Source organism: Colletotrichum phormii, assembly GCF_030913505.1.
Source record: "Colletotrichum phormii strain CBS 102054 chromosome Unknown BDP81scaffold_1, whole genome shotgun sequence".
Taxonomy (NCBI): domain Eukaryota; kingdom Fungi; phylum Ascomycota; class Sordariomycetes; order Glomerellales; family Glomerellaceae; genus Colletotrichum; species Colletotrichum phormii.
The window spans coordinates 681,409-701,120 of NW_026851443.1; the positions used below are offsets into that span (position 1 = coordinate 681,409).

The 19,712-nt window shown below is 53.6% G+C and overlaps 8 protein-coding genes across 8 annotated transcripts; 3 read left to right on the forward strand and 5 right to left on the reverse strand.

Annotated features, from left to right (window-relative positions):
- Positions 1-4,033: 4,033 nt before the first annotated feature.
- On the reverse strand, positions 4,034-6,131 carry BDP81DRAFT_305430 (POT family protein; the record flags this gene model as incomplete). Its single annotated transcript, XM_060583175.1, has 5 exons — positions 4,034-4,722; positions 4,784-4,851; positions 4,901-5,410; positions 5,466-5,775; positions 5,879-6,131. 5 exons carry the CDS (start codon positions 6,129-6,131, stop codon positions 4,034-4,036), a joined length of 1,830 nt encoding a protein of 609 aa, XP_060451386.1.
- Positions 6,132-6,651: 520 nt separating this feature from the next.
- Positions 6,652-7,481, reverse strand: BDP81DRAFT_412508 (uncharacterized protein). The gene has a single exon (XM_060589221.1). It carries the CDS (start codon positions 7,452-7,454, stop codon positions 7,236-7,238), a length of 219 nt encoding a protein of 72 aa, XP_060451387.1. The 5' UTR covers positions 7,455-7,481; the 3' UTR covers positions 6,652-7,235.
- A 423-nt stretch (positions 7,482-7,904) lies between these two features.
- On the reverse strand, positions 7,905-9,055 carry BDP81DRAFT_362975 (C-8 sterol isomerase). The gene is made up of 2 exons (XM_060586456.1): positions 8,569-9,055; positions 7,905-8,504 (listed from the first exon to the last, which is right to left on the reverse strand). Exons 1-2 carry the CDS (start codon positions 8,855-8,857, stop codon positions 8,140-8,142), a joined length of 654 nt encoding a protein of 217 aa, XP_060451388.1. The 5' UTR covers positions 8,858-9,055; the 3' UTR covers positions 7,905-8,139.
- A 252-nt stretch (positions 9,056-9,307) lies between these two features.
- BDP81DRAFT_2841 (exosome component EXOSC1/CSL4) lies at positions 9,308-10,267 on the forward strand. Its single transcript, XM_060583016.1, has 2 exons — positions 9,308-9,959; positions 10,023-10,267. Exons 1-2 carry the CDS (start codon positions 9,495-9,497, stop codon positions 10,191-10,193), a joined length of 636 nt encoding a protein of 211 aa, XP_060451389.1. The 5' UTR covers positions 9,308-9,494; the 3' UTR covers positions 10,194-10,267.
- Positions 10,268-10,812, reverse strand: BDP81DRAFT_2842 (uncharacterized protein). Its single transcript, XM_060583017.1, has one exon. It carries the CDS (start codon positions 10,642-10,644, stop codon positions 10,342-10,344), a length of 303 nt encoding a protein of 100 aa, XP_060451390.1. The 5' UTR covers positions 10,645-10,812; the 3' UTR covers positions 10,268-10,341.
- A 1,592-nt stretch (positions 10,813-12,404) lies between these two features.
- BDP81DRAFT_412513 (uncharacterized protein) lies at positions 12,405-13,197 on the forward strand. Its single transcript, XM_060589222.1, has one exon. It carries the CDS (start codon positions 12,538-12,540, stop codon positions 12,928-12,930), a length of 393 nt encoding a protein of 130 aa, XP_060451391.1. The 5' UTR covers positions 12,405-12,537; the 3' UTR covers positions 12,931-13,197.
- A 436-nt stretch (positions 13,198-13,633) lies between these two features.
- BDP81DRAFT_388283 (trub family pseudouridylate synthase) lies at positions 13,634-15,254 on the reverse strand (the record flags this gene model as incomplete). Its single annotated transcript, XM_060587083.1, has 2 exons — positions 13,634-15,126; positions 15,221-15,254. 2 exons carry the CDS (start codon positions 15,252-15,254, stop codon positions 13,634-13,636), a joined length of 1,527 nt encoding a protein of 508 aa, XP_060451392.1.
- Positions 15,255-15,726: 472 nt separating this feature from the next.
- On the forward strand, positions 15,727-18,750 carry BDP81DRAFT_2872 (uncharacterized protein). Its single transcript, XM_060583040.1, has 5 exons — positions 15,727-16,131; positions 16,184-16,515; positions 16,568-16,720; positions 16,771-17,966; positions 18,226-18,750. Exons 1-5 carry the CDS (start codon positions 15,876-15,878, stop codon positions 18,335-18,337), a joined length of 2,049 nt encoding a protein of 682 aa, XP_060451393.1. The 5' UTR covers positions 15,727-15,875; the 3' UTR covers positions 18,338-18,750.
- The last annotated feature ends 962 nt before the right edge of the window (positions 18,751-19,712 follow it).

Here is a 19,712-nt window from a genome sequence, read left to right on the forward strand (position 1 = left end):
GGATCTGGGGACCATTGGTCACTCTCATCAACTGTCACCTGGGAACACAAAGCTGTAGAAATACACAAGCACAATGTATCATTCCCTTACAGCATACTTACCGGATTCTCTTCCACAGGCCGGACTATTCACAAGGGTAAAGTGACCTCCAGCGCTTGATCCTTCCCTTATTGGCCGGATTCCTTGGGTGCGGCTACGCGCTCTCTCTCTCTCTCTCTCATCTGGCTTGACCCCTGACCAGCCCACACCACCCGTCACCCGTCCGAGATCAGATGAACGGTCCATAGAAGTTGGAAACTCTCCCTTACAGAGTAGTGTACTTCGCCAACCAGGCTACTGCTGCAGGTTCTTACACTAAAGCAGAGATCCTCGACATGCATCGGAAAGACTAATGTCTTCTAGAAAAGCACAACACGCTCTCCGAGATGCCGCCGGTAACCGTCCATTAACCCCACGTGGGAGCGCAGGTTTATTACGTTGACATTGCCTAAGGGGGGCCCTTCCCCATGAAGAGAAAGGGTAGTGCTTGGTACTCCGTATCAGCGACTTGATCTTGAGGTTCTCAGAGAGCTTTTTCGTTATCACAGGGTCCGGGAATGAAAATTCCAGGAGCGAAACATCGGCACGGGGCAATTTCGCACATGGTATAGATAAGGGATTTCGGAAAGCTCCCCTCTTCTCCCCCGGAGATAGATTCCATTGACTACGGAGCATGGCCCTTTCATCAAATTTGCAGCATCTCATGTTGAAGCTGCGGGAATGGGCCAACTTTCTCGTGAGCTGCAGCAACAAAACCCGCTTTGCCTTGTTCGAGCTCTTCCATTGCCCACACATTGCCCTGCTTGTACTACGGCTCCCCGTTCCCCTGTTCTTTACCCCCTGAGCCCAGTAGGTAGCTCCGGCATTGGGAGGGGGATACATCATACCGAGACCCCCCCCCCCCCCCCACGACCCATCATGCAGCATAAAACTCTTCTCGGCGGGAAGTCTGGAGGACATGTACCTGATGACGCCCCATTACGTCTTTCTTAGTGATGGGGCTTGGTGATCCAACGGTTCTCGATGTACTCCATATGCTGCGCGGAGGAGCACATCTCACTTGCTGCCCTGGAGGAACACCAAATACAGACTGTTTCCATGAAAGCTTCGCGGCCGTGTGCCGTGAAAAGAGACTGGTAGCCTAGCTTCTACCTCTCGAATCCTGCTGCAGTTGTCTCTCGTCTCCCTGGACTAAAGCACACCGCGCAAGTTACAAATCAGAGCCTGGGAGTCTGGCAGCAGGATACGGCAGCAAGATGCATTGATCCGTACGGGGGAGATACACAGTCTTGGGGCGAAGGACCGCTCGCTACCGTCAAGCCGTGCTGCCTCACAAGCAGCGGCTTGGTGGAGAGCGACATTCCATCGTATTGCCATACCGTACCCATTGGTTTTCCTATATTGGAAAGATAAAATGAGAAACCGGTTTGGCCAACCTGAGATATGGATCAAAAGCTGCTACGTTCATAATGACCGTGAGATTCGCAAGAGAGCTCGATAGTGGCCCCTTCGGACACTTTCATGGTACATCGGAGCCCCTTGAAGGCATACTAGCCTCCATTACAGCGTCACTCTCTCATTTGCAACCATCTCATCGGCGTAGAACTATTCCCCAGGCCCGTCCCTAGCTCCCGATCACTCAACGGCACGTGGTGACGCCCACCGCTATGCTGTGTTTTCTGATTACCCCTTATCCAGGGGATCTGACCGCAACTCCTTATCACGGTCCAGCTTGGGCCCATCAATTTTGCTTCTTCTATGAGGAGCGCAAGGAGGGTTCTACGAGTATAGCTGCAAGGTAGGATTTCCGTAGGTTCGTTGAAATAAGATAGGCCATTCAATCAGTGTGTTCTTCACTGTCGCCCATCGACAGCTTAGTCCACGCCCACCCAGCCACTTCACCTCTGTTTCGTACAATTGACTCCATCCAGGCTCTTATTTTGAATCCCTGAAGACAAATTAAGGACGTTAATCTACAGCTGAATCGCAGTTGTGCACCCCAATTGCGCCTGTGTTGATATTTTACGATCGCAGCCAGGGCGCGCCGAACGCAGGTCGAACGTGATCAGCTCAGCAAACCTGGCCCTTTGGTCGCTAATGTGCAATATGCGAGACTTTTCAAAGTGCTACATGGCGATGAAGTTGTACATAAAGGGGGCTGACCGACGCCTGCATTCGTCTCAAATCTCACCTCCGATCAACGCGAGGCATCCACATGGAGGCAGGCACAAAGCTACATCCTGACCAACGAGAGCCCTTCACTAACCGGAAATATTCAGCATAGTTGTCTGTGAGGACAGACTTCTCTATCGCTCTATTATGGTTGATGGGGAAGTGATATCGGCCACGGCGGCTGTTGTATGCTTACATGCACACACATCGCGTGGCGGTCCATTCTGGCGCCCATGCTGAACTAGGGCGATGTCAAGTTCTACCACTTTCACTCCAACATACTGTAGAAGAGCAACTATGTGGTTGAGAGGGGGGGCAATGATCGATGGCCGGTCTTAGTCTTGAGCTTGTAGGGTGTCGACAACCAGCTCAGCCTGGAGAGGGGAGCATTGCCCGCACCCTCTTTCAGCTAGATTTGACAGACGGCCCCTTCAAAATAGAGGAGGTGAGTGCGCATTTTCAGGCGTGTATGGGAGCGGGTGGTGAACAGGGCTTGGCCTGGACAGAGATTTTCTTTCCTTATCAGCTTGCTCGACTCGAGCTTTAGATTACCCCTGATAAGCCGAATCCTGCGGAAGAATGCGGTCGCATGCTGCGGATACGCAGTATGAATACACAACTAATATTAAGTCATATTCAAAATAATTAGAGGATGTTGTCAGGAATGTATTTAAACCGGAGCCATCCCGTCAGAATTCAACAGCAGCCAAGTGTTCAGGAAGTTGGTGGAAAGAGGCTAAGGCAGTGTCCGAAATTCGTTCAGTGAAGTGAAGTGAGCTCTTCGCACTTCATTGCATTCTTGTTAGCCGTAGTTATGGAATTGCTCAAAGAAACATCAGCTCAGTGCTTTTCAACATCTTGACACATATTCTTTCTGTTCAGATCTCTGAGCGTATTCGTCAACGATCGTACCCGAAGAAGCCTAGCAAGATAAGTAATAGAGGCAGTGACGATAAGAGAGTTCCAGACCGGCGTGTTATCTTGTTACCCGCTCAATGGTCACTAGACACGTCAGGTAGCTTCACAGTCAGTCACCAATCGCCCTTAGGACCTTGTCCCCTGAATGTGACAAGCAAAGCCGGACCTCTAAACAAAGACGCCAGCCAGTGGGGACGATACTTTAATGCAGACCCTTCTGAGAAGAAATAAACCATTATTTGCAGGCGAAGTCTGTGCTATGTGGGATCCTTTCACTCAGATCGCCTTGGCCAAGGTGACCTCTCTTCTCAACTCCAACACTACGCTTCAGTCCTGCTACGACAATATGGGTTGACAAGTTTCGTCGCTGCTTGTTGGATCGATATTTTATGACACGAAAAAGGACTGGGGACCAGCCATGGGAGTCCACGAATACATTCTTGGATCAGTCCCCGGTCTCCACGTCACTTTTCGGGTGTCTGAATTCCGCAAGCTGGAGCTGGGGTAGAACATTGGTACATAGGACGAGTGAATGCTAGTATCCCAAAGTTCTAGGTCAATTTTCACCTTGATTGTTCATCGCAATTGAGCAGTAGAATCGTAATTAACCAAATTGTAGAAGTGTTTCTCCTAAGTAGCGCTACGTAGAGTCTCATCACAATAGCTTAAGCCAGAAAACCGCCATGTGTATAGTGCTGAACTCGCACAGATACGGGATGGAATACGATGCTGGCTTTGTGTGAATGAGGTGCCCATCCGGCCCCGTCATGCCTTGGATCGTGGCATCGGCAACAGAGTCACTTTCAAAATCATGTTCGGTGTAGTCTAGCATTCAAAAATACAACCAACTCCAGTCGTCAATTATGATTGGAGTCCTTGGAGTCATAGTTGAACAAGCCAAGTCTCAGTTCGTCTTTCCACTGTTATCCATCCGTGACATCTCAGTAGCAGCAGTATTCTGCCCAACACGACCTTCAGGCAACTCATTCATCACATCCTCCTCCTTATCCAAATCCCTGAACTGGAACCAGAAAATAACACCCGCCACGCCAGCCAGCACGGCCACGATGCCATAGTTCCACACTAGATACGGGTCGGTGCTCAACGGCGTGAAAGCCTGCCCCAGCGCCGCTGATATGGCCGACATGAAGAGCGCCACGGCCTGGACCATGGACCGCATATTCTTGGGCGCCTTGCTGAAGGCGTACTCAAGGCTCGTGATGCTGGCAAAGATCTCAGACAGAGCGATGAGCACGTAGGCGCCCGTCTGGGCCCAGACGAGGATGTCTACCGGCGGACAGGGATCGCCATTAGGCAAGGTGCCCGAGGCGAATTGGCCGCAAGCGGAGCGCTTGTAGATGTAGTACTGCAGCACACAGGCCCAGACCATGGCCATGGCACCGGTGAAGAAGCCGAAGGCGATCTTCTTGATGGGCGTGAAAGGAATCCTGAGCTTGCGGAGGGTTGGGTAGAGGACTAGGTCGCAGAGCGGGATAAAGAGGATGAGGGCTATGGGGTCGAGGTTGGAGAGGATGTCGTTAGGGAGGCCGTTGAGCTGCATCGTGGCAGCTTGGGAGACTAGGTTGCTGTTCACTTTGAGGGGTTAGATGGGTGACAACATCATAATAGAGGGAGGGCGAAGCCGGTGGCCTACATTGGTTGTACGAGAGCCAGTATATGGGATACCATGAAAAGACGGCACAAGCTGCGAAGCCACGACGCCTATAGCGGTCAGTATATTATCAACCAGATGTGCCGAGACGATACTCACAGCTCCTCGACCCAGGCGTCGTCAAAGGTCATCCACTTTGGCCGAGTCGCATCAGAGAAGTTCGAAGGCTTGACCCTCTCCCAGAAGGTCCCATCATGCATGTTCCTCCAAGTCTTGACGGGGTTGATCGACCATCTGCCTTTCTGAGCAAAGAGGAATGTCCGCAGAGCAGGTCCCAGAACCGAGCCCGTCGGGGGCTGATCGCGATATCTACCCTTTCCCCACCACATGACTAGGGGGCACAGCGCCAGCATGCAGGTCGGCAGCGTGAAGCTCAGCCAGAAACCAACGTACTTCTCGGCGTAGACCATGGAGATCTGGCCGACCAGGGCGCCAATGTTGATGAACATATAGAACCAGTTGTAAACTCTGTTGATGGTGATGGCGGGGTCGACAATGACTTTCTCCCCCGTCGGGAGCGTCCTTACGGTCAAGTGATCGATCTCGAGTTGCTCCGCAATCAATGGACTGACGTTAGGTTTGAATCCTCCCGTGGCAAAGCCAATCGTTCTAGCCAGAATTAGTTTGTCGATGCCCCGGACCGACAATTGCATTCAACACTTACATCATGCCAACGAGAAGCGCCGATAACGAGTTCCCGGCTGGCTTGGTGATTACAGGTGGGATGGCGGCGGAGATGAGAATCAAGTGGCCTACGAGATCGACGGCGATGGAGATACAGATGGTCTTGTATCGGCCCCAGTACTTGTCGGCAACCCAGGCGCCGAATAAAGGCATAAAGTACTGCCAGAACTGGTTAAAGGTCGTGATACCCGTTGACGCCTGCTGGCCCATTCCAAGGGCGCCGGGTTGGCCATTCGGCGCGGCACCGGTCGTCGAGCCCGCTGGGAGGGGTTGTTGAATGAAGTTGGTAACTGGACTTGGTTAGTATTCTTTGGGCCAGTAGGGCTTCTACTTGTTGGCAAAACATACACTTCCAATGTTAGTCTTCTCTTTTGAATAACGGAATCAGTCTACTCACGACAATGACGGAGCCATAATACGAGAAGCGTTCGCACAGCTCGACAAAGGCAATGGTGAAGAGCTTGAAGGGAATGTGGTCCGAAACTCTCCTCAGAGTCTGCAAGTCTTCGTCGGTCGGCGCATCTGGTCGCGGCTGGATACCCCTCTTCTCGTCTAGCGATACATCTTCGTAGTACTTCATGTCGTATGAGCCCTCTCTGAGCTGAGACCCAGAGGGGGACTGGTTAATTGTATCCCCGGCTGGCATCGTATCTTTCATCCTCACTCTGATGTCAAATCAAAGAATGAAGCCGTGATCACCACAAGAAAGCAGTCGCGCGGCAAGGTAAGAAGACGTTGGGTGGCCTTCCGCATTTATGGTCTTGGCTCTTCCGGTCCGATATGTGAAACACGATTATAGAAGCCGTGAAGGACACAGGGATGAAGACGGGAAGGGACATTCGCTATCTTGGGGAAAGTAGGGTAAGGATTGGCTCATGATAAGGCAAGAGGCGAACAAGCAGGGATACTCAGGTCAAGGTAAAACTGATAAAGAACGGACGGGCTCGTAGCAGATCGTGGGGGAGGGGGGAAGGAAACACCACACAGAGCGGCGGCGGACTTGGGGCGAGCAGGCCTGAGCTCAGGGGGGCAAGTGTAAGAGAAGTACAGACGAGATGGAAACCAGATTGGCGGATGTGAACCTTAGCATGCGTCCGTCTCTTTTGCAGGTCAAAGGTCTTGGTGAGCAGAGTGGTATTGTAGTTGAATTAGCAATCAATCCGATTGATCGTGAGATTTGTGCGTGGTCTCGTGCAAGCCCTTTTAACCCCAATATTGACTCTGTAAACCATTTTGGCAAACCACTATCCGCGGCCTACCTTTGCTATTGGATCGAGCAGACTTAGTTCCTACGGGTAATCGTAAAGCTTAGAAAGTCACTGCCGACTCGGAAACCGACAAATTGAGCGCGACAATCGCCTGAATGTTTAGGTCTAGCGAAACAGGGCCATTCTCAGTGTCGACGCTTCGTCCACGACAACTAAGGCACACCACGACTGTTCTGTACCGGCCTGCCACGAGCCAAGACAACGCCCGCTCTCCATGTCATTTGACCTTGCATGCGTAATTGTTGACTCGCAGTCACGAGGCTACCACTCGATGATCCATCAAGCGGGACAAGCCACAATCTGTTACACCCCTAATCCTGAGTAAAGATCTACCAAGCTCTAGTTTGGGGACTCGAATCCCACAAGCGATCTCTTTTTTTCTGTTCTTTCTCTCCTTCCAAGAAGCGACGTGTGCGAGAGACTCGCGTCAACGAGAGCCGGTGAGACTGGTTGATTGTTAGACACGGCGAGTTCCCTCTGCATCACGTTTCGGATAACGCTGGCGGCAGAACCTTCAACTCCATGGCTCGAGCTCTAAACGGCGTGCCCAAATTGTCAAGAGCCAGAGATTGCGTAGCGCCCCGAATCACTGCCGGCCCATTCGCGGAATGTGGCCGTCGGACATCCATGGAAAGTGACGATACGGAGCGCATGTCATTACGAGTCAGGGAAAGGATGCAGCACGCAAGATTGGAAGCCATTGAAAGCCTGCCGATAGGCGACTAGCTCATGCATTCCGCTCAGCGCTCGCTGTTCAAAAGGAGAGGAAGTCATCATTGACGTTTCCCGGACGGCTCCACTAGGCGCCGGCGCCGGCGCTCAACTCCGGCTCGGCAGGAACTGGGGCCGTACATGTGGAGTCGACGTTACATCGGGGATTGGTGCTTTTTCCCCCCTGATGCGGACGATTCAGGGGCAGAGATAGGAATGCCCGGATGGGCGATGAATAGCCCGGAGAACGTTTGCTCGGAGAAATTCTTGGCTTCGCGCGCCGCTTGTGTGGCATGCAAGAGAAGGGTCTCACGCGCAGATCCATCCTCACGAATGCGCAGGAGGACAGCCTTCATTGGTTCGCGCATTCGATGCATGTCTCTCACTTGCAAACATGGCATCTCAACCCACGGCACATTTTGATGTAAGCTTGCGGCGTTCTCTTTTTAAGATAGGCATTGGAGTTGTCTTGATGGAAGAAGCGGCCTTGCTGCTCGGTATTATTAAATGTTTATATAAACGTTCGGAACCACCGAATGGGGATATGCAAGAAGAGAGCAGCGAAAACCACTCTATACGCGCTTCGTCACGGGGCCAAAAGATTTCATCTCTTGAACCATATGCCCGCGACTGAGACCTCTGGGAAGCCTCTCCCAATTCCAGACTTCATCTTCTTTAAAACTTGCCCTTGAGCAGGTTGGCAATCATCTCGCGACCGGTGATACGGGTCGTCGTCCACAGAGTGGGGAAGTCGAGGGTGCTGGACAGGCCGTCGGCGAAGCCAAAGAAGAGCATGGGAGGAATCCAGCCGCGGGCGTACTCGAGCGCGAAGCAGCCTTCGTCCATCTTGTACTGCTTGACGTCGCCGCGGTGGAGGTGGTGGACGGTGCCCTGGGGGTAGACCTCGGGCTCGTACTTGCCGGGGACGTAGGCGAGCTGGGTTCCGTAGAGGATGTTGAAGTAGTCGTCGGCGGTGTGGCGGCCCGAGTGGCCCTCGGTTCCGATGGCGGTGCCGAAGACGATGAGATACTCGGTGATACCTGATGATCCTCTGTCAGTGACTGCAATTCGTTGGTCTCAGGATATCGAATAAGGGGAACTTACTGGCGTGGATGATGTACATGGCACCCATGGCACCGCCGGCGTTGTTAAAGACCCATTCCTCATCGAGGTTGACGCTGGTGGGGTGCATGCCTTTAAGCTCGGTCACGATGTAGCTGACGACGGAGCGCGTGTCGTTTCCATGGGCGGAGATGGCGCGCTTGGAGAGGTCGTGCAGGTGCTCGTGGTCAAAGATGTAGAACTTTTCCAAGTTCTTCTCGAGGAACATGTAGATGGGGGTCAGGAGACCGATCCACAGCGCCAGTGTAAACAGGCGCCCGAGAGACGGCATTGTGATTTGCACGAGAAAGTCTGGTGAAAGACTTCAAGATACCAAAGTGCAAAGGAAAGGGGAAGGAATGTGACGGTCCAATTGATGGACTTGTGTACGTTGGAGGGAAAAAACGGAGAGGACGCACACGGAATCGTGTTTTGCGACGGGAGCAACGGCGAGATGGGTTTAAGAAGGCTTCGGTGAGCTCCAGTGCCGTTGTCGCATCGCTTATTGTTTTTGGTTGAGAGATTGGTAGGACCCTGCATTTTGCTCTTTCTGCCATGCGCCACCGCTCCGGAAGCTCGAATTGCCAGTGGCCTGACGGAGCTTGACAGTGGGGCTAGCCATGGGTCTGACCTTACTGTTTACCTTAGCTGCAGCTGTCCGGGATGGCGGGGCCGTCGACTGGGCAATTCACTGAAAAAAAATCGGACTTTCGGGTTTTCGACAAGTCCAATCTCAACCACCGAGCAAACGGAACGGACTTTGATACTCCAGCCTCACATACGGAGCCGAGGAAAATTCGCGATTGGGGTCAAACTCTCACTTCTCACCGCTCACTTTCGACTACACTCAAGTGTGACAACGGGCACGAACAAGAGCTCCAACCAAAGCCAACTCTCACACGTCATACATCCACTCCAAAGCTCTCATCATGGCCACGGTTGAGACCCCCCAGACCGCCGTGCCGGGCAAGATCCTTGGGCCGACAACGCGGTTCGCTGCCGGCCCAGGAACACACGTCTACAATGGAAATGTCGTCGCCTCTCTGCTCGGCGACGTGACTGTCACAGCCTCAGCCAAGGCTCAGGCAGGCCTCACGAAGCGCCTCAACCGTATCACGCCGCTGTCGCCCGAGGAGCTGGCGACCATCTCCGTGGCACGCAAGGGCGCAAGCAAGAAGCGCGAGGTGCTCCCCGACGTAGGCAACATGGTGCTCTGCCGCGTCGTGCGGTTGATGCCGAAGCAGGCCATCGTCACGATCCAGCAGGTCGGCGACACGGTGCTGCAGACGGAGTGGCAGGGCGTCATTCGTTCTCAGGATGTGAGGGCTACGGAGAAGGACAAGGTCAAGATTTATGAGAGCTTCAAGCCCGGTGACGTGGTACGGGCGCAGGTGGTGAGTGGCTTTTGCAAGACATCGAAATGTAACAGGTGATGGGTAGCTGACTTGTGATATCAGATTTCTCTGGGAGACCAGGCAAACTACTACCTCTCCACCGCTGCCAATGAGCTGGGTGTCATCATGGCCACCAGCGAGGCTGGCAACGAGATGGTGCCAGTCAGCTGGAAGGAGTACAAGGACCCGGAAACGGGCATCGGAGAGCCGCGCAAGGTGGCCAAGCCAAACTGATGGGCGCGTTCTTTCCTCCATTAGCCTGTCTTTTCACGATGTGCAGGTCGAGCCGTGGAGCGCTTTGCAGCTGGATACGCTCAGACGCTTGAGGTCGCAGAGTATTCTGCACCGCCTCGCTGACGAGGCTGAGGGCTGATAGCTGTTCTTACCCCGTCCTCGCTGGGCAGGGAAGTGCTCTCACGGTGTTTCGAAACGAGAGGGCCGGCATGACGACATGACAGCGGGCTTTTTGAACAGTTTCAGACTGCTGGGCCGAACCCGAGGGCCGACTTGGCTGGTGCACCAGCACAGCAAGCAAAGAATTACGACGTTCTACCATCTTTACTGGTAGCAGCAGCAGCAGCAGCAGTAACAGCTGCCGCCAGCGATGCATGAATTTTTGACGAGAGATAAAAGCATGAGCTCCACTGCCAACCAACGATGCAATAGCAGTTTGGAGGGGTTGCATGGCCGGCAGGGTGCCCTTTGTGTACGAAAACACTGCGATGACTCAGCACGGGACATGGCGAGGTCAAAGGACTGATTGATGGACAGTCCGATGTGGGAGCCTTATTCATGCAAGGGGACGATCAAGAGATGTCAAAGGGAACGGATATTGGGTGCCAGAGACAAAGGACGAGCGAAGGGGCGGAAAGGGACAGGATGATGGGCCGCCGTCTACACTCGATAGTCGTCAAACATGACACCTACATGGTATGATGATTAGGATATCACCAATTCCCAAGCGTAACCTGTTCCGTTCCCGTGGGGGCATGGGCATGAACGGACATTCCGCAATTGGCATTAATTTAAACAATCAGTCAATTTGGACCAAGAGGAAGAAACATGACTTTGTTTAATCAAAACGGTTGCGGCCCGCACATAGAAAAGAATGTAAAAGAAATGGCAGCAAATTAAGGCTCAGGCAAAGGTCGTACGGAGTACAGCCGTTCCCGTCTCTCCCTGCCATCTCGGTTGACGAGGCTTTTCAACCGCAAGGAGAGTGCTGGAACAGAAAATGGGGTGGAGCAGTGACGGCCCCCGTAGATGACGCCCAAATTGGGTTTCCTCGCCCAATCGTCCGACGCCGTTTTTTAAGGACCCGCCCGTTTGGGACACTGAAGGACCCCGGTCCACGGTCGTTCCCCCCAATCATCATTACCACCCGAATTCCCACGAAAGCAAGGAGGCGCAGTTACCGTTCGCGTCGTGGATTTATTCGTGGAAGGAGACGGCAGAGCGAAAGAAAAGGGCAGGTTGTGTGGTGTCACGTAAGTCTGGTGGCTAAGGTGGCATGTGGGCGGGATTTCAGGCAGATGGGGGTTGTTTTCTATCATCTTGATTTACTCTTGCGAACCCATACCCTTCAATTGTCTCTTCTTCCCTTCTCTTTGCTTTTTTCCCTTGGTGGACATATCGATATTCAATATTCCCATTCGACTACCGTTACGGATACAATTCACCGAACCTGCGACGAGACACCAACTGCACCTTAACTTTTTCTACCTCCCCAAAGCGCCGCGCTGCTACGAATTAAGAGTTCCAAACCACCTCTTTCGTACACTCTATTTTATTTCCAGATATAATGAGCCCCGACATATGATCGTGCGCGCCCGCCCACCACTCGTATTTCATCCCCCCCTCCTGACGAACCTTTGGCACCTCGACGTCACACCTTTCAAACTCTCTAGCCCCCCCCCCCCGCTGCGCTAAGGTAGCTTTTCCCTTCCTCACGCGGGGACTTTGCAACGCCTCGAGCACAACCTAAAAGGAAGCTTGAATCTTTACCCCCCGCCACCTCTGCCGTCTAAGTCGATCGCACGACCTGCCCTTTCCCTTTACCACGGATCCTCACCGAGAAAGGAGTGCGACAAAATTCCCGGTTCATCCTCATCGCCAAACCGAGAAAAACGTCTGAGCCTGGGACGATCGATCAACAACACCACCACCCCAACGAATAAAAGCCATGAGCGCGACAATGACAATGACCGCCGCGCACCCGCCGCTAACACCGCCAACCCTCTCCCTCTCAACCGACCGCTCAGAGCAACATTCCTGCCCCTCCTGCGGCGTCGTCCTCGAAGCGCCCCCCGCCCTCCTCGAAGCCCAGTCCCGCATCGCCGACCTCGAAGCCCAGGTCCGCCTCCTCAACCAAAAGGCCGCCGCCGCCGTCGACCGCTGGGCCGACTACGAAGACGAGCTCACACGCCTGCGCGTCGCCGCATCCCACCGAACCTCCACCGCCGCCGCGTCGCCCGGTCTCTTACCCTCGCTGCCTCTCGCTCCCAGTCCCTCGCCCACCCGCACCAGCTTCCTGAGCGGCGGCGCGAACAGGTTGTCACAGCTCCTCAGCCCGCGGGGCATGAAGTCCTCGCCGAACCTGCGCACGCCCTCACCGCCGCCTGACGGTCCCGCATCGACGGAGGATCTGCGGGAGGCGCTGGGGAGGGAGCAGAAGATGAGGATGGCAGCGGAGAGCAGGCTGAGCACGACGAGCCAGGAGGTGGAGGAGTTGAGCGTCAGTTTATTCGAGCAGGCCAACGAGATGGTCGCGACGGAGCGGCGGGCGCGGGCGAAGCTCGAGGAGAGGGTCGAGACGCTGGAGAAGCGGGACAAGGATAAGCTGAGGCGGTTGGATCGGCTCGAGGGGGCCGTGGGGCGCATCGAAAGGGTGAGGTCGCTGCTGGGGGAGATGAATGCCAAGGACGAGGGCGTGAGGGAGGCGGCTGAGCAGAAGAGGGCTTCGCAGCCGTGAGCAGAGGGAGCTCGTAGGAGGTTCGGGGAATCTTGATGGAAGGAATGTACGATGCATAGCGGTGCGAATATCCGCGGAACATTTAATGACGATACGACACGACTTGCATGCATACTGGGCGGGAAGGGAAATCTTGGGTTAAATTTTACGAATCGTTATGGGAAGGAGAAAAGGAATTCTAGGAAGAAGCAAAACCGAAGTCTACCCACAGGGATCGAACCTGTGAGCTACAGTTGTAGGTAGCGCTGCACTTCAGGATTAGGGGTATAACCATCTTAAGCTTCTGGGCAGTAGTCCCAGTTTCAACTGATGGGAGAAATGGAAGCAGACCGATACCTGTACCTTTAGTACGGAATATATTGATGAATACACACTCCGACTGTCGGGGAGATTGTATATCAGGTCACGATCCAAGGCAAATCAACCGACATGAATGAGGTGTTTTGACTTTTAATCTCTCTTTCGTCTTCTCATATGTTTTATACGGGCAAGTGGCCAATCGAAATGAGCTCTTGGTACAGTGTCCAACTGTTACCCTCTCGATCCGCAATGCTTTTCTGGGTCATGCTAAATGGAAGCCTCCGTACGCCGTGCCCTTTTCCCAGGCCGCAGCCTCACAAACTGAAAATGTCCCTCAACGAAGCCCTTGTATCTCTGTGTACGTTTTGTCTCTCGTCTATACGACGCTCAAGCTTTGGAAGCTTTAGTCCTGAATACCTTCCCATACGTCATCAAACTTCTTTGTGTTAGCTGACTTCGCCTTGGGAGAAGTTTTGGGAGAACCTTTGGGTGACGCCTTGGGAGACGCCTTGGGAGACCTCTTGGGCGAAGACTCCTTGACATCACTAGCCTGCTCCGACTTGACCACTTTGGCGGCGGGCGCCTCGTCTCCCGAGCTGGAGTTTCTCCTCTTCTTAGAAGCATTGTCGTTCTTGTCGAAGCTCTTGTTCTCCCACTTGCGCTTCCTGTCATCCTTGCGGCCATGGTTTTGCTGCTTCTGCTGGCCTTGGGCATTCTGCCTTTCGCGTTGCGACTGCGGCGCTCCGTTGGGGTACTTCTCGGTCCATTCAGACAATGCCTTCGTGACCTTGGGTCCCCAGACCTCCTCTCCCTTGAGAACGTCTTCGTACTCCAAGCAGCTATCGGTGCGGACCTCGAAGTCGCCCTGTCGGGATCGCTCAAGCTCAGCCATCATACCCGCAGAGTCGACCTTGGCACCCAGATCATGGCAGAAGCTGCGAACGTAGAATCCAGAGGTGACCTTCATGCGGATCCTGGCAGCAGGCGGGCCCTTGTCGGTCCAAGGGAAGGGCTCATCCTCAGACGGAGGAGGAGGAATAAGGTTGGAGCCCTTGCCGCCTGGGAGCTGTCCCAAGGCGCCAGACATCAGGGCCGGGTTCTTGGGCGGCTTTTGCTTCTTGACAGGCTTATCGCGGATGAGACCATCCTGGCGCTCCTCAAACTTCTTCTTAACCGTCTCGTGCTCGGAGAGGGCTTTCTCTTCTTCCTTCTCCTCCTCAGGAGTAAGCCGACGGCCAGAGGCTCCTTGCTTCTCTACTCGCCAGACCTGCTCAGCGAGGTTCTTCTCGGCCGTTTCCGCCTCTTCGGTAGGCCATCTGTAGTTGTGGGTTCCAGGCTCGTACCACTCGACCATCTCGAGCTCGGTCACTTCAACGTCGCGTCCCACGATTTCCCTAGGGATAGCCTTGCCCTCGCGAGCGTACTCGTACAGCGGCTTGCCCTCCATCTTGAGCGCGGAGTACAGAGGGGGAATCTGCTGGAACTTGCCCCGGAAGCTTTCCATCGCCTTCTCGACCTTTTCCTTCGAGATCTCATCGTATGGCCGTCTGCTCAATATTCTACCCACGCGGTCGTAGGTGTCTGTGCTAGCGCCAAATAGTACCACCGTCTCGTAGGTCTTGGTGCAGTCGAGGAATGAGCCGAGTGATTTGGTACCCGATCCGACACCCAGAATCAGTACGCCGGTCGCCAATGGGTCGAGTGTGCCTCCGTGGCCCATCTTCACGCGGGAGTCCTTCTTAACGGCTCGGCGACGCTTCCACTCTTGCTTCGACTCCTGCACCTTGGCGGCAAGATCTCTCTCGATCAATGGCTTGAAGATGGACGAGGGGTTCATCTGCTGCTGGCAATCGCGGATCACCTGCGCAGAGCTCATGCCGTACGGCTTGTTGATGGCTAAGTTGGAGATAACACGGTCAGCTGCTGTGTCGCATCGCGCGCCTGGGGGTACCCAAAGAGCAACAAAGGGCAGCAAGGAGTCGACGCTTACCGAAGACGCCTTCGTATACGGTGTCTTTCGCCATCTTCCAGAGATTGGGCGTGATTCGCATTCGCCCGATGTTGAAGGATCTTGGGGGAGAAAAGAGAGGAAGAAACAATGCGGCCGGTGGGGGGGAGGTGCGGCCTTCTCTTTAGCTTTTGCGCTTTCCGTGGATCTTGCGCCTCTCTGCATGCAGTTCTGGGAAATTTTTTAGGAAGGGACGTTCCAGCGATTCTTATCGGCTTATCTATTGGTCCAGGGATGACAGAGCCCCTGTCTGCTGGGTCCGTGGACTAGCAAGTCCCCTGCACCGGCGAAGAGTCCCGCTACCTTTCTTCCCAGCTCCAGTGGGGGAGGGTGCTGTGGTTAACTGCCCCGCATCAGTCACTGTACTTCCGACTGTAGGCAAGCACAACGCTCCGCGCGCTCCAGCTTTCTTTAATGGATTTGAGGACCGCGTTCGCGTGCTTCCTTCCCACCTAGCCACCACACATCGTCGTTGTGGCCCGTCGCAACGTGTACCATCACCCCGCAACATCTTATTCTTCCCCCTCGGGAGACGCTTCCCAAGCCTAATGAGCTTGCGCCCAGCACACGTTTACGCCTCGCGCACCGAGAAATCTCGCCTTCACCACCTGGAACGATTGCAGATCTGAACACTACAATGGCTGGACGGCGAGGACGAACGTCGGATTCGACGACTGTCACCGTCGAACCCGACAGAAGGGCTTACTCGAAAGAATTGAGTATTCTCAAGAGATTCGATCCCGTGGAAGGAGATATGCTACAAACCTTTGTTCTCGAGGATGCTATGGTCTGCGACAAGAAGGGCAATCCAGTTGAGCTCTTCACCGTCAACACCCAGGGCCCATTCACTGTACGAGGTCGCGTCATCATCGATGGTCCGCAGACGGCAAGAGGTCTGGCCCATTCCTTGAATCTCTATTGCTTCCAATCGCTTACGTTACGCAGCCGTGAAACCTTCTACGAAATCAGCCTTGATCGAAACCCACGAATGCACTCGCTACGCTATCGGCGTTAGCAACAATGGCTATGGCGCATGGGCTGGGGGCGCGGCAGGATGGTACGAAATTCGACCGCCATCAGCCGCCTACAAGGCGATATTCGACCACACGATCGAAGGAGTTTCGGTCTACTATTCGATTCTGGACATCATCGAGGAGCACGCAGCAGCCAAGACCAACGAGAAGGGCCCCAAGAAGAAGAAGGGCAAGAAGGGCAAGGAGACGGACGTGACGACGAACGCTTCCGCGGCAATGACCATTAAGACGTTGTTGTTCAAGGTGAGCTTAGTGCTGAGAGAAACCTGGCAATCTAAGCTGACGCAAGCGACAGTATGCAGTAGCCATGGGCGATGGTGCTACCCTCGACGAGGTGGAACAGCGCTGCGACGATCATGCATCTTTCCTCATATTCCATTTCTATGAAGAGCCAGAATTCGACTGGGTGCCTACGCTATTTTTCAAATGGATGAAGGAACGACACCCGGTATGTGGTAGCTCCATTTCGGTTGCAGGGGACCCAACTAATTATCCTAGGATATTCATAAGAAAGTCCTTGAACTGAGGGCAAAAAAATTAGCGGGAGTCAAGCCTGGTCTCCCGATACCAGAGGAGACTGAAGCTGTGGTGACGCCGACTCTCTCCGACGAGCCGCCCGCGCAGAAGGCGTTGTCGAAACGAAAGCAAAGGGGCACACCTGCCGGCGATAGCCAAACCGATTCGCACGACTTTGCTCTCTCTGCACGCGACATGAGGTCCAGATCAAGGGGCAAGACCAAGACGCAGTCGCCCCCCGCCCCTGAACCTCTGGCGGAAGCCATGGCAGTGGACGAGACTCCAGAGGTTCCACGCCAGACGGAACTTGTTAAAACGGTCCATGACCGATCCAACGTGGACGCCCTCCTAGAAGCCATTGATGACATCAAACTAGAAGCCGAGCCGTTGAGCAAAGCAGCGTTCTCCAAAGTATCATCAAAGTTGTACTATAAGTACAAGGTCAAAGCCTACCTGGGAGCAGCGGACATTCTCAAGTACTATGCAAAAGAGCTGGTTGAACGCCTGGATCAGGATGAGTGGAGAGGATCAGGTTTTTGGAAAACCCTCGGGGAATCTGCTCAAGCCCCTCGCATCTCTCTTTCCCACGTTGAGCTTGACCAAATCCCCGACTGTCTAATTCGACGAAAGGCGAAGGAGGTATCAATCCCACGGAACCATCGGCCATCACTTCCTCAAGAGGCTCAAAGTAGCGCAGACGTCGCGACTCCGCCTCCAAGACGTGTTGGTCGACCAGCCGGAAAGATGTCAGGCCTTCGACTCGCGGGCACCGGTGGTAAGCGACGCTTTGACTCCGGGGACGAGACTCCAGAAAGTATCTCCCGGCAGATTGCAAAGAGATTCCACGCCGGCGACGATTCTGACGAGGATGAAGTCATGAATGATGGCAGCAGCTCCGAAGACGATGATTCTAGTGTGGACTCTGCAGAATCGCCTACCGCCCTGAAGGTCGTTGTGCGAGCAGAGAACATTCCCACAACAATACCCAAAGGACCTAATGGCACTTGGGTTTGTGACGAAGACGATTGCGGGTTTGTTGAGCGAAATCCAGAATCCGAAGATGGACGTTTGAGAATCAACGAACACATGCAAGATGCGCATTATCACGAAGACGAGAACCAGGTTCAACGCATCAACTTGGCAGTGACGGAGGGTGACAAGAACCACCTCCCCATAGAGTATGCCTCCCCACCCTCGTCTCCAGAATTTAGATATGCTTGTGTTTCAGACGAGCCACCAGAGATTTCTCCTTTTTGGGACACAAATCCGAGTGGATCTGTTTTGGCCTGAGACGGAAAACGGTCCACGCTGCAGGCCGAATATTATATGGACAAAGCAGATAAGAAGGACATTTTGTCAAGCACTCTGGTCGCATTATTTTGATTTTGTAGCCTATTCAGCCGTCCTTCGAGATGAAATTTGCTAACATGATTCTAGTCACCTGCTCGAGAAGATCCGCCAAATGGGCCACAAGATACAAGGGGCGGAAGGATTGGAGATTGATGAGACAGTCGTGCCTCAGCCTATCAAGAGAAGATTGCTCACTTGAATGGGCACCTGCTAATAATGTTGCTTCGATGCAGCTAGGTGTTACTTACGGCGAGGGAAGGTCTAAGGACAGAAACATAACTGGCTTGCTTGCATGGATTTGGCGTTCAGGGGAGGGGGTTAAGAGACATATTCAGCACGGCATACGCTGATGGCGTTGGTTAGAGAGTTGCACGGATTGGCCCATGACGACGTGTATTATTCCCAGCTCGAGGGTTTGGCTCCAGACGACTGGCTTTGGAGACACTTGAGTAAGAATCAGATAAATTCAATACGCAAAGCAGCTCTTCTGCGTAGCAAACAAGTACTCCTGTGGATCACCAAAGTAGACAAGGGAATTTGGGTTATGGCTCAACATTCACCACAAATGACCCGCGTAATGGACCAGTTGTACGTCATATACATGCCCCTGACATGACTGTGTTATAGGTAAAGTCTGCTTCCATTCGTCTGATATAGAACAGCTAACCTACGGCTTTATGAAAAATTGTAATGCAAACTTAATCATTGTCTGGATCCAGCTTCGAGCCCTGCCGCACATTCCAAGCCCCCGAGACTATACACGGACTGACAAATGTCTCATATTCCACCTCGGGGGTGCATACTGCTCTCAGGGGGGGTAGCAGCTCGACGTGCCTCGTGCTGTCCAGTCCTTCGTCTGCTTTTGATTCTCCAACGCCACGCTATAAGGCCAGACATCTTCAGCCCTAAAACCGCCTCTGGTCCAGGTACTTGCTCGCTGTTGACCATACAGCCTTGTCAGCCGCCGAAACCTCCTTGTGGAGCGTCTGTACGCCCTTGTGGATGGCTTCAAAGAAGGCAAACGCAAGTTGAATGTCCTCCTTGAAGTTGGTAGCGTAAGGGAAGAACTTTGTGGGGAAGTCCTGCATTACACTCTGTTGCTTCTCGGTGTCACTAGCGGGAAGCTCGTCCATGAGTGTTTTGACCGCAATGCCCAGAGCGATGTCAGGGTTGTGGAGGAAGGGCAAACTATGAGAGATTGATCAGTGGCTGGTTTGATTAGGGGGAAAGAAAGTAACTTACGTCTGGCTAATTTGCAGGTAATCGTCGCGGTCCCTCTTTGACTGAGCGTACAGGAACATGGACGCCACGATTGCCTCAACGAGGTCGCGATCCGCCTCACGCACAGCAGTCGAAAGTGACCGGAAGAGGAGAAGATTCTTGTTGAGCGGCCCGGTGTATCCGTTAGACTCGTGTCGAAGTTTCAATAGGGAGGCACATCTGCTGATGAGAAGAATGCTCGCCTTGTCTTCGTCACTACCGGCCATTGGCGCTCCATTCAGCTCCTCGTGTCGATGGCCCGAGTTGAGCACATCGTGTCTGATGAGCTCGAATGCATTCAAAATGGCCTCGAA

Coding starts and splice junctions, on each gene's coding strand:
- BDP81DRAFT_412508 (XM_060589221.1), bottom strand. CDS start 7,454: ATGGCTTCCAATCTTGCGTGCTGCATCCTTTCCCTGACTCGTAATGAC.
- BDP81DRAFT_362975 (XM_060586456.1), bottom strand. CDS start 8,857: ATGCCGTCTCTCGGGCGCCTGTTTACACTGGCGCTGTGGATCGGTCTC. Junction 8,505..8,568: donor CATGTACATCATCCACGCCA/GTAAGTTCCCCT, acceptor GAGGATCATCAG/GTATCACCGAGTATCTCATC.
- BDP81DRAFT_2841 (XM_060583016.1), top strand. CDS start 9,495: ATGGCCACGGTTGAGACCCCCCAGACCGCCGTGCCGGGCAAGATCCTT. Junction 9,960..10,022: donor ACGTGGTACGGGCGCAGGTG/GTGAGTGGCTTT, acceptor TTGTGATATCAG/ATTTCTCTGGGAGACCAGGC.
- BDP81DRAFT_2842 (XM_060583017.1), bottom strand. CDS start 10,644: ATGCAACCCCTCCAAACTGCTATTGCATCGTTGGTTGGCAGTGGAGCT.
- BDP81DRAFT_412513 (XM_060589222.1), top strand. CDS start 12,538: ATGAAGTCCTCGCCGAACCTGCGCACGCCCTCACCGCCGCCTGACGGT.
- BDP81DRAFT_2872 (XM_060583040.1), top strand. CDS start 15,876: ATGGCTGGACGGCGAGGACGAACGTCGGATTCGACGACTGTCACCGTC. Junction 16,721..16,770: donor GGATGAAGGAACGACACCCG/GTATGTGGTAGC, acceptor TAATTATCCTAG/GATATTCATAAGAAAGTCCT. Junction 17,967..18,225: donor AAGAACCACCTCCCCATAGA/GTATGCCTCCCC, acceptor ACATGATTCTAG/TCACCTGCTCGAGAAGATCC.